The 15215-nt window shown below is 42.4% G+C and overlaps 1 protein-coding gene across 3 annotated transcripts in view; it reads left to right on the top strand.

The window, feature by feature from the left end:
• Window positions 1–15215, top strand: part of LOC121954396 (inactive ubiquitin carboxyl-terminal hydrolase 54-like) — a 54254-nt gene that overhangs the window by 27749 nt on the left and 11290 nt on the right. For 2 of the 3 annotated variants that reach the window (XM_042501872.1, XM_042501871.1), the window contains exons 3-16: window positions 4415–4507; window positions 4588–4722; window positions 4862–4975; window positions 5810–5892; window positions 6521–6623; window positions 6718–6864; window positions 6954–7103; window positions 9618–9786; window positions 10074–10265; window positions 10565–10699; window positions 11560–12250; window positions 13759–13886; window positions 14033–14197; window positions 15027–15146. In XM_042501872.1, coding sequence (XP_042357806.1) covers window positions 4415–4507; window positions 4588–4722; window positions 4862–4975; window positions 5810–5892; window positions 6521–6623; window positions 6718–6864; window positions 6954–7103; window positions 9618–9786; window positions 10074–10265; window positions 10565–10699; window positions 11560–12250; window positions 13759–13886; window positions 14033–14197; window positions 15027–15146 — 2425 coding nt within the window. The remainder of the gene's footprint in view (window positions 1–4414; window positions 4508–4587; window positions 4723–4861; window positions 4976–5809; window positions 5893–6520; window positions 6624–6717; window positions 6865–6953; window positions 7104–9617; window positions 9787–10073; window positions 10266–10564; window positions 10700–11559; window positions 12251–13758; window positions 13887–14032; window positions 14198–15026; window positions 15147–15215) is intronic. The other variant, XM_042501873.1, reaches the window with a different exon arrangement.

Genomic DNA, 15215 nt, shown 5'->3' with positions numbered 1-15215 from the left:
CGACTGATGCTCCCACCCCCCTCACAGCTCCCACAGATCATCCTCCCACTGTCTCAGCCCTGTTACACCAGATGTGTTTGAGTCACATCAGAAGCTTTTGACATTACCAAGGCTCCTGTTTCGGTGTCTACAATGTAAGCTAAAAAACAACAACCAAAAGTAGACTCGACACTGACTGAGACGGTTTGTCTCTCTGCAGCAGGTTTCAAGTCTCTGCAGGTAGATTTTCATAGAAAAGAACTGAAACAAGAGATGCAGTAATTAGTCGATGTCAGATGTGACCATTTGATGCTTTTTTATAATTTATAACGGTAAAGTAAGTATCTGATTGTTGGTGAGATGGAAAAATGTTACCTTGGGCTGTTGGAAATCTTAAAAGAAATTTTCACTATTTTCTGACATTTTATAGACAAAAATGATTAATGAGGTCAATCTAAATACCGACGAATGGTTTTTCGAACATATGAAGCCAGCAGGGTCGTTTACTAATCTGTGCTGAAGGTTTGTTACCTGACCGACCTGCTGAACGCTGCTGCTGCTTCGTCCTGCAGGAACAAAGCAACATATTGGCCCTGGTGGGGGGCACAGGAAGGAGAAAACAAACACACCCAAAGTGCTGACACCACAGAGTATATGGCAGATTCACACCTCAGGGCTTTATTCCAACACACCTTCTGTCCATTTGAGAAAAAAAGTTTGTTTATTTGTTTATTTTAGAAATGGCTGCATAAATCACGAAGCTGACCCACATTTTAAAATTATTTAATTGCTTACACACTTTTTATTGTTATACAGTGTCTTTAATGTTGTGCATATCTAATTGTGTATTTTAGTGTAATCTATTTTATTGTCTTTTGTGACTTTTTAAAGTGTCTTTGAGTACCTTAAAAAGCAATCTATGAATAAATGTATTATTATCATTATTATTATTTTCAATGCTAGGATTATGTTTGAATTGTTACGGTATTATTTGAATAATATGTTTATCTTTTGTTTTTTTTATTTTTTATCGTTGCTGACTCATTTTGGCTCAGATTTGATGCTGGAGTTTTTCCTCAACGGCACCTTTATCATTTGTTTGAAAGTTTTATCTGTACTACGGCTGCCACCAACAGTTATTTTTATTATTGGTTAATCTGCTGACTATTCGCTCCTTCAATTTATTAATTATTAGATCTATGAAATATAATGATAGTGGAAAATACCTTTTATTATTTCCAAAGTCCAAAGTGACGTCTTGAAATGTGTTCAGTCTGTTTAGCCGTCCCAAATCTAGAATTACCGAGTTTACAGTTATTATTATATATTATATAGTCCTCACGTGGGAGAAAATGAAACCAGCAAATGTTAGGAGACTATATTCGATTATTGATAGTTCTGTTGATGGACCAGTCGATCAGTCAGCTAATTGTTGCAGCTCTAGTCCAAAACTTAACAGGAAGTCCAGTGTCTGTCTCTCTGTACAGGCATGAAGTGCAGTTTGCACACAATAATTAACTTCAAATCCTTTGCACAGTTTGTAATATTGTTTGTCGCCACAATCAAAATTCAGTTTCATAGAAATTACGCATCACTCCGAGGGCTCAAATCCACAACCATCCATTTAAACACCCCCCTCTCTGACTCTGAACTCTTTTAAAACCCTCCTCATAAATAAAGTGATGAAAAAATTCCTCTGTGTCTGAATTCCTGCCGCTCAGCAGGAGAGGAGACTCACAAAGTCTCTGGATGGCAGAGAAGACCGAAAACAAGAAGACTGACCTAAAATATTGTTCTTATAAGATGAAGTTGGAAGGTTAAATATTCTGGGCTGAGTGGAGAGGTACAGAATATAAATATATATAAATATAAACAAACTCCGAATGAAATACTAAACTGCTGTTACCCAGTGTGAAAATGTTAAATAATAATTTTCTCCTCTGCAGTTTGAACTGCTGATGGTTCCTGATCCTGTTATGAAACCTTTGGCTGCCTTCACAACCCGCCGTCACAGCTGGTTAAAATCCCCCTCTGTGTGTGTGTGTGTGTGTGTGTGTGTGTGTGTGTGTGTGTGTGTGTGTGTGTGTGTGTGTGTGTGTGTGTCATAGTGTATTCATGCAGGCTGAACTGCAGTTCTGGTCCGTAGGGTGTCCTGTCCTAAAGTGATATGGGGCCAGTTGTACTTGACATCAAAAATTTTGCAATTTTGCAAACACTTTGCAATTTACTCAATTACTTTTTGGAATCAGTGTCATTTCAAAGCGTTGAAGCCTGAATCTGATCTCAGCAAAATATTTGTGAATCTGTGGTGAAATCAAAAGAAAGCTTGAAAATTGTTGCATTTAAAAACAAACTGATCAAACATTAAATCTACTAACCTTTGTTCATCAGGTGTTTATGTGATACTCGTGGGCCTTTTTTGGAAGCGTTATGACCTAAAATGCCTTATTTCGCAGCATCTTTTCTAAAACATAGTGATGCATGTTGTTATCACTTTGTGAATATAATTCTAATGTTACCTAACTGTGCATGTTTAATAAAACTCACCTTGATTTTTTTAGCACGTGCAATAGATCTGTATGCAACAACCTTTGTCACTGTGATTTGTCTTGTCTGTTGTCTATGCATTTAAGCATGTTTTGCCTAAGAAAAGGGTTTCCCAATCAATTTCTTTGTGCACTACCAAAAAAAATAAATTAGTGCAAAGCAGTTTACCCCTGCTTTTATGTCGCCTTGCACAGTCTTGAGCAGTAATTTTGTATTGCACATATCTGCAGAAAGAAGAAAGTGAGTTTTATGGCTCATGCGATGGCTGGTCAAATTTGTGGAAAAATCGCAATGATTGGACAAAATTTTAACTGCAAGCTGAATTCACAGTGATTGGTTTAAGTTGCAGTTATTACTGTGATTGCAAAATCGTGGAGGGGCTGTGTTTCAAATCTGCCGGATGGTTTGTGATGTCTATGGTCTGAGGTGTAGGTTAGCCTTCAATTATTATTTTTTTCTCTTTGTTTATCTTTACTTATCTCTGTCGTTGTGCTACTGCAGCATCTAAATAATAATATATTAAATTGCACTGTAGTTAGCATTAAAAAAACATCTTATAGGGACAGTTCAACTTCACCCCAATATCAGAAACCCACATTTTGATGTATTAGTTTAGATTTTTTTTTTTTTTTAGTGTGATTTATGTTTTTACACTTTGAGCACCACAAAAAGAGGGCCAATTTTTTTCAGTTATATTAGAGAGAAGGCAGACGATTTCTCTCAGCAACTCAAACCAGAAAAATATCTAGTTTAAATACTTTTGAATGTTTTTGAATAATTATAAATGATGAAAACATCAGCGCACACACGAAGACAGACGCACACATTGTGACATTTGTTCTTTGGCACACGCAAACTCATGTCGTGCTGTCACACACACACACACACACACACACACACACACACACACACACACACACACACACACTTTCTCTCCCTCAACATCACCCTCACTTTAACACTCTCCATCTCTCTCACACACTCTTGTTTTTGTCACACAGTCCAGATGGTTTCCTGAAGCAGATGGAGGTGATGAACACAGTTTGACACGCTAACACACACACACACACTCTTTCGTCTCTTCCACACACACACACACACACACACACATCTTCACTTGTGTATCCGACACGGTCTTTTTCACTCTCTTGCACACACGTCTGCTCGTCCTCAGGTCACTAAACTAAAAAGCTTTCCGATTGGCCGGCTGTCGTCTCAGGTCAGTGGTGGCGGTGCGGCTGTGCTGACAGGTGATTGGCCGGTCGCCTTTCTGATATAAACACGTAACATTGAGCCTTTTAGTGGAGTCAGAGCAGCCGCTGCAGCTCTGAGTCACACAGATTCCCAGAAAGTTCATTCCGATTTTAAGGACTTTAAACTTTGAACGGAGAAAATCCGTTTTTTGCCCTTAGTCTTCTCCACTCCTCCTGCAGAGGTGAGGACAGTGAAGGAGTTTTCCAGAATAGTTGTCTTGAACTGTTTGACCGCTCCTCTGGCTTTAAATTCTTCCTCAGAGTTTTGGACAGAAAAGATGGACGGAGAGGGTTTTTGAGAATATTTTCTGATGATTAAGTCAGGTTTATTTGTACGGGGAAAATCTTTATTTCCTGCTCTTTGTCCGCTGAGATTTTGGGAGTGGGTCATGGCAGGTAGAGGTGATTTACTGCTGAGAGAAGATAGTTTTTAATTTTTTTTTTTTTGGTACATCAGGGATCAGAATCAGTATTTAGTTTTCATCTAAGGTTTGTAAGTTTTATTTTGACACCATCTGACTTTCCATTTAAATGCTGAATGGATTTCCTTCTTATTTAATATCTTTTGCAACTTGAGTGTGTGTTATTTTCTTCGTGTCATTCACTGATATTCTCTCTGCGTCTTTGTCTCTCAGGTTCTCTGGCACCTCGATATCTTCAGACGTAGTTTTCGTCAGCTGACGACCCATAAGTGCATGGAGGACTCGTGCATTTTCTGTGCTCTGAAGGTGAGAATCAGTCTGCTACCTGAAGCTGATCCTCGGCCAGCTTTCTGTTTCTAACAGTCTCCATCTGTCTGTATCTTCAGAGTATCTTTGCCCAGTTTCAGTACAGCAGTGAGAGAGTTTTACCGTCTGACGCTCTTCGCAGCGCGCTCGCCAAAACCTTCCAGGACGAGCAGAGGTTTCAGCTGGGCATCATGGACGACGCTGCAGAGTGCTTCGTAAGTCAACACACACACTTCATGCAGCATTTCCTCACACATAACCGTGAAAACGTTCAATAACATGACGTATTCAGAGGGCGTTTGTGTTGTAACCAAATGAAACAGATTATCATTTCTGTTACGTGTGTTTCTGCAGGAAAACATCCTGATGAGGATTCACTTCCACATCGCAGACGAGACCAAAGAAGACATCTGCACAGCCAGGCACTGCATCCCCCACCAGAAGTTTGCCATGACGCTCTTCGAACAGGTGAGACTTAGAGATTTAGGGTCTCTGTTTAAACAATCTACAGGCTTTGTTTGAAGTGCAAGGTGCTTAGAGCATTTAGCATGTGTCCAACTTGCAGGCACAAGAAGCAAAGGGGTTGTATTAAGTCCCTTAATTAATCATAGATGTGTTTTAGACGTAACATCATTTCAACCAGAGTGTCATCTCCCGTTCCCTTAAACAGCCAACAGCACCTAAATCTGGCACACTATGGCTGATTCGGCAAATTGGAGAATCGAGCAGTTTTCAGCTGAGAGTAAGAGTAGAAATGTCACTGCAGCAAATATCGACGGACATTTAGGCAGCAAAACTAAATACTGTAGTTATGAACTAGACAGAAGAAACAGAATTAAACTTTTAGCTAATGAAATAATCAAAGTTAGGCTGCTCCTTGTGTGTAAATGCATACAGCCTCAGTTGTATAGAGATACATGCCCATCTTTGAACAACAGCGCTCTCATTTTGTGTTCATCATTATATTGGATTTACGAATACACCCTGACGCAGACCCATCTGCTTATATTGTCTTTCCAACCTACTTAACTTTGTGAAATCCCAGCAACCTAAACCTAAACCTAGTTTGTGGAGCTTAGTGATGATTGTTGCTCAGAGTTTTCAGGAGAGTGAATGAACCCACCAATAACACAAATATTATCTTAAACGCAAATTTATATTATCTGTTGAGGAGTTTTGTCAAAAAAAATTGCTGGAATAACAATAAGTCAAACTCCTTTTTCAAAATTTCTGCATTTAAGCATCAGATTCGAGGTTGACCTCATGCATTTGTGTGTGTTTTCCTGTCTTTGTGTGTGTCAGTGTGTGTGCAGCAGCTGTGGAGCGTCCTCAGACCCGCTGCCCTTCATTCAGATGGTCCACTACATCTCCACCACCTCCCTGTGGTAAGTGTGTGTGTGTGTGTGTGTGTGTGTGTGTGTGTGTGTGTGTGCGTGCGTCTGTGTGTGTGTGTGAGAGAGAGAGAGAGACTATGAATAGCTCTCATCTCAGAAGAGGTAAGTTGAAATACACACTCTTGCATACATTCCTGTCGCTAGGTTACACTTCAGGTTCACCTAGGCAACAGACTTATTGCTGTGTGTGTGTGTGTGCGTGTGTGTGCGTGTGTGCGTGTGTGTGGGCACGCACACAGACACGCACGGGTGATTCATGTTTCATTTAATTGTATACTTTTCTATTTTTTACTTCGGCTCTTATTTTTGTTCTATATACTTCTTAGTATTTATTTTGTAACAGTAATAATTATCTAATGATGCGGTGCACAACTTTTTTCTGCCATCCTTGTTTGGTCTGGTTTGTGAAATGGTCCAGAAGTCTTCTGAATTTTACACCAGAGGAAATATACATTTTTTAAACTATATCTTCAAAATGTGATTATACTTCTATTTAATATAAATAAAAGCACTGCCTTTATTCTCCGATTCAAATGTAATAAATGCAACATTGAACTATGTCAGTTATATGAGAGTCATAAATGAAGGTCACACTCCTCCTCCTCCTCTTCCTCATCAGTAACCAGGCAGTGAAGATGTTGGAGTCGAGAGAGAAAGCGACTCCTGGCATGTTTGGGGAGCTGCTGCGAAACGCCAGCATGGGAGACCTACGCAGCTGTCCCGTAAGACGCATTTAATTAAATATATAAACCAAACGTTCATTTGCTGTTTCTTACGAGTGTAAGTGTTTGACCTCTTCCTCCTCCTCTTCCTCAGAGTCAGTGTGGGCAGCAGCTCAGGATGGCTCGTGTCCTCCTCAACAGTCCGGAGATCATCACCATCGGTCTGGTTTGGGACTCGGATCACTCGGACCTGGCTGAGGACGTCATTCACACTCTGGGAACCTGCCTGCGTCTGGGAGATGTACGAAGTTTTTTAGCCAACAGCCGATAAACATCTTGGTTCTCTTGAGCTGCTTCATCGAAATCTCCTTCCTCTCGTTCTCTCTGCAGTTGTTTTACAGGGTGACGGAGGAGAAGGCTCGTAAGTCTGAGCTCTACCTGGTCGGCATGGTGTGTTACTACGGGAAACATTACTCCACCTTCTTCTTCCAGACGAAGATCCGACGATGGATGTACTTCGATGATGCACATGTCAAAGAGGTATATTCAGGTGTCTCACAGAGGTGTCGGTACCAAACATCAAATGAAGCAAGAGGAGGTTCAGACAGATGTTAAACACCAGCAATTAGACCGATCCACATTTCATACAGCAGGACAATGTAAAGTGCTTTACAGAGTAATAAAACATAAAAACATAATAAAGGATAAAAATAAAGGATTAAAGGTCAAATTACTAAATTATTTTAAAAATCCAAATAAAAATCACCATTAAACAACAACACAAGAGATGAAAGACTGTTTAAAATCCAGTTTTAAAATAGTTTGTGTATATTTTGCTGCTTTTATGCTTTTACTCAAGAGTTCGAATGCAGGACTTGTAACAGAAGTAAAAGTACCTGTACCACACAATGTAGAAATACTTGAGAACTTGACGAGGGTCCTCACAGGTATAGAAGTGTGTGTGTGTGTGTGTGTGCAGTTTAAAGAGAGGAAATGACTTCATGTTGTAGTCAGTGATCTCTCACTTTCTGTCCATCCTCACACCTCTCCTCCTCCTCCTCCTGCTCCCTTCTTCACCTCCTCCCTTCTTTCTCTTTTCTTTTATCTGACTTTAGTCTCTTGTCTGTTTTTGCTGTCCTCTAATAACATTGGTGGAATGAGATATTACATTCCCTCACTCTCTCTGTCGGTCTCTCTCTCTCTCTGCTGGTTGTGAAAACAAGGATATCCCTCTATTGTTGATCAGTCCAGCTGGACAGAACCGAGGGTGTGGTCAGAGCACACACACACACACACACACGCACACACACACACACCACAGACGACACTTTTGCTCACACATCTCTTTCTTTCTCTTGCACAAACACACACATTTTTCACACACACTGAGCGGTACATGGTTGACGGACAAGTTGGCGCTTTTGGATTTGGGGACGTCCTGTTAGATCTGAGCAGATCTGGAGGTAAACATGGATACATATATGTATTTATGTATTTATTTTATTTTATTTTTTTCGGAGAAAAGGTTAAAATAACAAGCAGGAGGATTTCTGTTGCACAAGAGCAGGAAGACGACACTTAATTTCCAACAGCCTGACGAAACAGCCTCGAACATTTCGGCTGCCGTCACTGTTTTATCTGCTGAGCGCTGTTTTCGAGGTCAACAGGACGGATTCGCTGCGGCTGGTAAATTCACCAGCTACTTTTTACTGTTTCAGCTGATAGTTGTATGTGGAAAGCTTTATTCAAAAATTTGAAAAACACGTGACATCAGCAGGGCTGATTATTGTTGAAAATGTTTTGACTACCCAAGTTTCCTTATCTGTAGGCACGTAATTCAGTTCAGCCGTCAGCATTTGTAACAAACTGTTAAAAATACCTAAAAGTTCAAGATTAAGTTCAGAAAACATCTTTTAGTTTCTGTGAAGGCTAATGAAATTATAGTTGAGAAAGATATAAAATGTTGATTAAATTCCAGAGGTTTGGTAGTACAAAGACGTAATGGATCATTACAGCGGGAAAAAAATGTTTTTACTTCAGCAGTAGTACAAGTGTTAAATTGTCATACTTGCACTTTGTCAATCATCTTTTTTCTACTTTGTACTACAACTAATGCACATCAGTTTCCCCTGAGGATAGGTAAAGTTAACAGCTCTGGGTTGACTGATCAGTAAAAGGCAAAATTAAAAGTAAAATATCAGGGCCGCACCTTAAATAATCAATTATATGATATAAATAAAAATCAAAAATTAAAAATTTTCCATGACGAAAACAGCCAAGTATTGTAGAGTTCTGCTGGACTCAGAATAAGTTGAATCGGATTTGGCGGTTTGATGTGAATATTCTACTTTTTGTTCCTTTTTTCCCGTTTTGAGTTTGAGAGTCTGAACAGGGTTTGGCAGGACGTTCAGGGTGACAGTGACGTTCACGGCGTAGGCTTTAGTAAACATCTATGTTAATGCGCACCAAGTACCATAACAAGAGATCATAAATTATGCTGCTCTTTTTTCTGATCCTTGATGTCAAACAGAAGCCAGAGACTGTATTGTTTTAAGTTGATGACTAAAGATAACGTTATCTTGGTCGGGCAAAGCCTCCCCCGCTCAGACTCACCCAGCGTCTGCAGCGTCTTGCGCTGTAGAGCAGCGTGAAAGCAAGGAGAGCTCACTCTGGAGCTAAATCTGGAGACCAAAACAACCTCAGAAGCACACCACACAGGCTTACCAAAAACAACCAAATAAACAAATAACGAAAATAAAAAAACAACAGCTTGAATTGCAGGATGATAGTTTTTTTTAAGATTGTTTCTTGTTCAATGAGAAGGCAATGGCATGAAAGGGGGAGAGAGAGAGGGGATGACATGCAGCAAAGGGCCGAGACCGAAATCGAACATGCGGCAGCTGCAATAAGGACATAGCCTTTGTACACGGGTGCTCCGGCTTAACCTTCACTACACCAGAAGTTTGGGGTTTTGCAGATGTCATTCTGTGATTTTGTTGTTTTCATCAGCTTTAGCTTCATCATCTGCCGTGTGTTTTTGTCTTTTTCCTGCAGATCGGTCCTAAGTGGAAGGACGTTGTTTCTCGCTGCATCAAGGGCCACTACCAACCTCTGCTGCTGCTGTACGCAGACCCGCGGGGGACGCCGGTGTCCGTCCAGGACTTGCCCTCGCGCTTCGACCTCCGCAGCCTCAACAAGGCCTGTTACGACAGCGAAGACTCGGGTAACTACAACACAACTAGGAGTCGTAGTAGTAGCACAACAGCAAACATTCAGGTAACTAAACCAGACTCGGTAGTACTTGTTGTAGTCGTAGTAGTACTATGACAGACAAGTCTGAGGTAACTAAAGTCAGTTAGAGAAGTAGTTGTAGTCGTAGTAGTCGTAGCATTAGGTGTGTCTGATGTCATGAATATTTGTGTGTGTGTGTGTGTGTGTGTATATGGGCACACCACCACTGACGCCCTCGACTTGTGTACTAACCCCACCCCCCTCCACCCGCCCGGCCAGGCCGCGAGCAGTCAATCTCCAGCGACACTCGCACCGATTCGTCGACGGAGAGCTACTCGTACCGACAGCCCTCCCACTCACACCATGAGTCCCTGGCCAGTCACTACTCCTCTGACTCCCAGGGAACCGTCATCTGCATCGAGCGCCCAGACGGACCCCTGCACACCTCGCTCTGCAGCCTGGATACCATAGGTGGGTCGCTGAGACGTGGAGGAAGTATTCTTTCCTCGTTAAAAGTAGCGTTGGCAGTGTGGGAGTGGTTGTTGTGCTGCATTTTGTTGTTGAATCACAGCAGATTTTTTTCTTACAAAGCACCATTCATTTTAATTCACTCATGCACATCTGGATTTGATCATCTTATTATGAGCAAAAAAAGAAGCGGTTTGTTTCGCTGTGCAGCCGAGCACACTTTAATATTTACCCCTGTCATTGTGCTGCATGATGTGGTGACCATGCTGTAAACATCCGTTGCCATGCTTCTTGTTGCTAAGGCCACGTGACGGACGGTGAGCAGCACCAGTCTCTGAGGAAGGGAGGCGGGGCCGGGGATAGGAGGCGGAGCTCTAGCCGCCATCGGCGATCTAAACCCGACACCGAAGCCTCATCTGCCGGGTACCACAGCGAGGGTAGGCGGGGTGTTTGTGCATATTGCTGGGCTTTAGAGTTTAGGGGGCGCTGGTGCCAAACAGAGTAGAGAATTATTGAGCAAACAGACTATTAAAAATGTGAGATGTTGAATAAAAGTACCAATAATGGATTACTGATGATAATCTCATAAGAGTTTTAAAAAGCCTGATAGCGATACATCTGCTATTACTCATTTTTAAACAAAACGCTTTGACAAGGATCTGTTAAAAGGGTACGTCACCCACAAAATGACCATTTATATATCAGTTACTTATTGCATGTTACATTGAACTTGTGAAGAAAACATTACTTTTCTTGCATTTACAACGGCATCACATTTTACAGCTGAAAAACGAACCGTAACAGCATATATAAAAATAGTAAACTTAACTAGAAATTATTACTTTTTTTACTGTTCTTCATCACTTTATGAAGGACCCAGAAAAAGGTCCATTGCATGCCGCATAAAATATAGACATACAAACAATATACAAAATATAACAGAACATTTGGGCGTTGCATGCTTGTCACTGGGAAAAGAAAGATATGAGGTAAAAACTGTTGGACTTTTGTTGCTGATAATCATGTTTTTAGTTTTCACTCATATTAAATCATTTGTTCTATTCATTCATTTTCAGTCACTGTAATCTTACTTTGACTTTGTCTCATTTTTTGGTATTTTACTTTTGTCTCACTTTGTCCTTTGCCTTTTTCTCTCCACTCTCCCAATTTCCTGCTCCTCTTCTCTTCTTCCTTGTTCTCCCTTTTGCTTTCTTCTCTTTCCTCCTCCTTCCTCCCCCTCTTTCCTCTCTCTCCTCCTTTCTGCTACTCTCTTCTGTTCCTCTTTACTCTTCCCCAGGTGAGACATTAAAGGAGCAGCAGGTTCCTCGTCACCTTCCCAAACCTTCCTCCTCCTTCTCATCCTCAACCAGTCGCCTCCGAGACTTCAAGGAGACCATGAGCAACATCATCCACAGCCGACCCCTCTCCTCCTCTTCCTCCTCCTCTTTACCAGCTGCCGTCCTCTCCTCTGAAATCACCTCCAACAACCACCTCTACTCTGCCAACACTTCTGATCCCTCCTCCAATAAGCCCCAGGACTGGGAGGCCGACAGCACCAGCAGCGAGTCCAAGTCCAGCTGCTCGGGGGGAGCAGGGTCGGGGAGGTACCGGCCAGCGTGGAGGCCCCGCAGGGAGGCGCTCAACATTGATAGCATCTTCAATCGTGAGAGGCGAAGGCAGGCAGGGTACAGCCCGCTTGGAGCCTCCCTGCCAGACGACTGTGGAGGTCCAACCTCAGAGGGAGCAGATACCCCCTCACCAGCCCAGGGGGAGGTGAGGTCTGTCGGGCCAGGCTCCTCCTGGACTCTCCCCACAGCCTCCAGCAGCCACAGAGGAGGCGGAGATGGACCTGGAAGTGGAGGACGAGCAGATCTGCCTCCTCCACCTCCTCCTCCTCCCAGGCTGATCCAGAGAATGGAGAGTGGATACGAGAGCAGCGAGAGGAACAGCAGCAGCCCGGTCAGCCTGGACCTGAACCCGGGAGACAGGTGAGCTCAGACGCGGCACCAAAGAGCAGCTGTTTGTCCACTAATGTATCGACTTGTTCCAAAACCGAGACCAGTATCAGAAATCCCTCTGATGCTGCCGGAAATGCTGGATCAGTATTGGAAAATACACACACCAATCCCATACCATGTCATTTATTGATAAGCTTTAAAGTAGTTTTGCACCTGTATAAAATGGCAGTTTCCATGGAAATCAATTATTTCCCCAACACAGCAAGTTGTGCTGCTGCTGGTAACTACTGATTTAGAGCAGCAAAGAAGAATCGAATTCTGGTGAAAACGTTCAGCAAAATATCAAAATAATAAAAGAAAAGTTCTGTGGCAGTCATTCTCTGAATGTAGTTGTTCATGTTTTGGAAACCTGAGCAATGCCATACAACCACGATAGCAATTATTTTACATCCATAAATGTTTAGAAGATTAAACAGCAACGGCTCTTCCATGAAACGTTAAACTTTTGTTGCGGTTTGGCCTTTCGTTCACATGACAATAGTTTTGAAACTGGTTTTCAGGGTGTCATTTATTAAAAATACTATCCCTTCTGTTGCTGTCTAAACCGGATCCTGTGAGAACGTTGACGAAATGCTTTACAGCAAGAAGAAAGAAATCTGTCCAGTGAACGCCATTTTCAATGTACAGGTGAAGCTATTTCAGTGGTTTTTAGGGACTGTTAATGTTAAAAAATTTAGGGGGATTTAATGCCATCTAGCAGTGAGGGTTGCAGATTGAAACCATTCAAAACTTCTGATGAGAATTTATTCAGTGTTCATCATTCAAAAGATCTCTGCAGAGGCTCTTTCGCTCTGAGACAAACATACCAGGCGATTAAAACTTTCACATAAAAAAAAAAAACAGTGTTTTTATGATGCTGACTGTCACGGCGGGGCTGCTAATTATGATGGCAAAAATACGAATGGCCCCATCCAGAGCCAGTGTTTGGTTTGTTTGTGTTCAACGATACTATATGGTTACCATAGAAACATGGCAAACTCCATAGAAGAGGACCAGAGCCCTTTAAAAGAGAGTTTATTCTAGTGCACTAACGAGGACCCGCTCCCTGTGTAGATTTAAAGGGCTCATTCTAAGGTGACGAAAACAAAAAGATTTCTATTTTCAGGTGATTATGTTGTAAAGAAAACAGAATTATTGTATTATATTCCTTTTCTGCCAATATATCCCCTTAAATCCTGCGCACTGAACCTTATACGCTGATTTTAGGGCCTTTACACACCTGCAAATCCCAACCAGAACTCTGCATGACATGCCTACAAACTGTCATCACCTCCTATGTGTTATCGTAGTTTCAGTGAATGGAGACAAGATAATGAACAGGTTCATATTGTTGCTAATTTAATAATATTAATATTTTAGCATAATTTCCACACAGGACAAACTTCAAGCGTAATACGTGAGGCTATCTTAAATTCACGTCCTGTTTAATTGTATCAGTTGTATATATGACTCCCTCTGTCTGTCTTTCTGCTCTTCAGGGAATGTGTCATGAAGAAGCCTTCCTCCTCCTCCTCCTCTTCCTCAGGACCGTCATGGAAGAACATCAGATCGAAGAGCAGCGGCGCTTTGCTGCAGGAGCTCAGCTCTTCCAGCAGGGGGAGCCTCGGTGCGACACATCTTCACCTCCCTCCATGTCTCTTAACTGAAACTTGTATCATCCTGCTGACTATAAAATTACGCAAGCTTTCACTTTGGTGTGCACCTGGCCAAAGTGCACAGCAATAACTGTGTGTGTTTGTGTGTGTTGTGCAGCGCCCCCTGCAGGTCGCAGCGAGCTGGACGAGCTGCAAGAAGAGGTGCAGAGGAGAGCGAGGGAAGAGGAGCAGCAGCGCCGGAAGGAGAAGGAGAGGGAGGCGGCACTCGGCTTCAACCCCCGACCTAGCAAGTACCTGGACCTGGACCAGCTGCAGATCCAGGGTACACACACACACACACACACACACACACACACACACACACACACACACACAATGCATCATTAGACATGCGTTTGCTTTGGGTTCAAAGAAAGCAGATTAATAGCAAAGAAAAGACATCAGGACTTTGAAACATCCATCAATGATCCAACTGTCACTCGTCTGTTGTAAGGTGTGTTCTGTGTGTGTGTGTGTGTGTGTGTGTGTGTGTGTGTGTGTGTGTGCCTGCCTGTGTGTGTGTCTGTGTGTGTTCTGTTTGTTTGTGTGTGTGTGGGGTCAGCAGATGTGTGTCATGTCGGACAACAGGAATGTTCCTCATTGAGCAGCTGAAAGGGCCTGACTCAGCTGACACACAAAAGACAGAATGACCCACGCAGTAATAAAGCCTGTGTGTGTTTCCAGCTGCTGGCTGCTCTTCATTTTAAATCTGTGTTATATTGTTTGGTGTTTTGGAGGATTTTCAGTTGTTTTTTAATTGTTCCTTCAAGGATTTTGAGCTGTCAGTGAGTAGCACATCACTTACTGTTTTGCTTACACGTTTGTCCATCGACATCAAACAGAAATACAAACTTTCTGCTCTCAGTAGGTAATTAACTATTTTTGATGGGAACAGATTAGAATAATTATTGTTTCATACATGAAATATAAAGGTGAATTTAGAGCACATTTGTCTCTCTGTAACACTGAACTTACCTCCTCCATACCTCCAGAAGAAACTTTGACTCTTGATCTGACACCTACCATTAAGCTGCTGAATCATTAACTGTGTGTGTGTGTGTGTGTGTGTGTGTGTGTGTGTGTGTGTGTGTGTGTGCGTGCTTATCCTGCAGGTAAAGGTGACAGCTTCGAGAGGTGTGTGTCGGAGGCAGAGTTGCTGCTTGACCAGTCAGTTCGTCTGGAGCAGGCAGGCGAGGTCGCCGCTGCGCTGTCGGCGGTCAACGAAGCCGTCTGTAAGCTCCTCCTCCCTCCCCACCCCCTGACCCTGCCTCCACCCTCTTTGCCTCCTTCACACACATGAC

This window comes from Plectropomus leopardus, chromosome 15 (assembly GCF_008729295.1).
Source record: "Plectropomus leopardus isolate mb chromosome 15, YSFRI_Pleo_2.0, whole genome shotgun sequence".
Lineage (NCBI taxonomy): Eukaryota > Metazoa > Chordata > Actinopteri > Perciformes > Serranidae > Plectropomus > Plectropomus leopardus.
The sequence above is the reverse complement of the archived record's forward strand: the minus strand, read 5'-3'. Positions and strand labels throughout refer to the sequence as shown.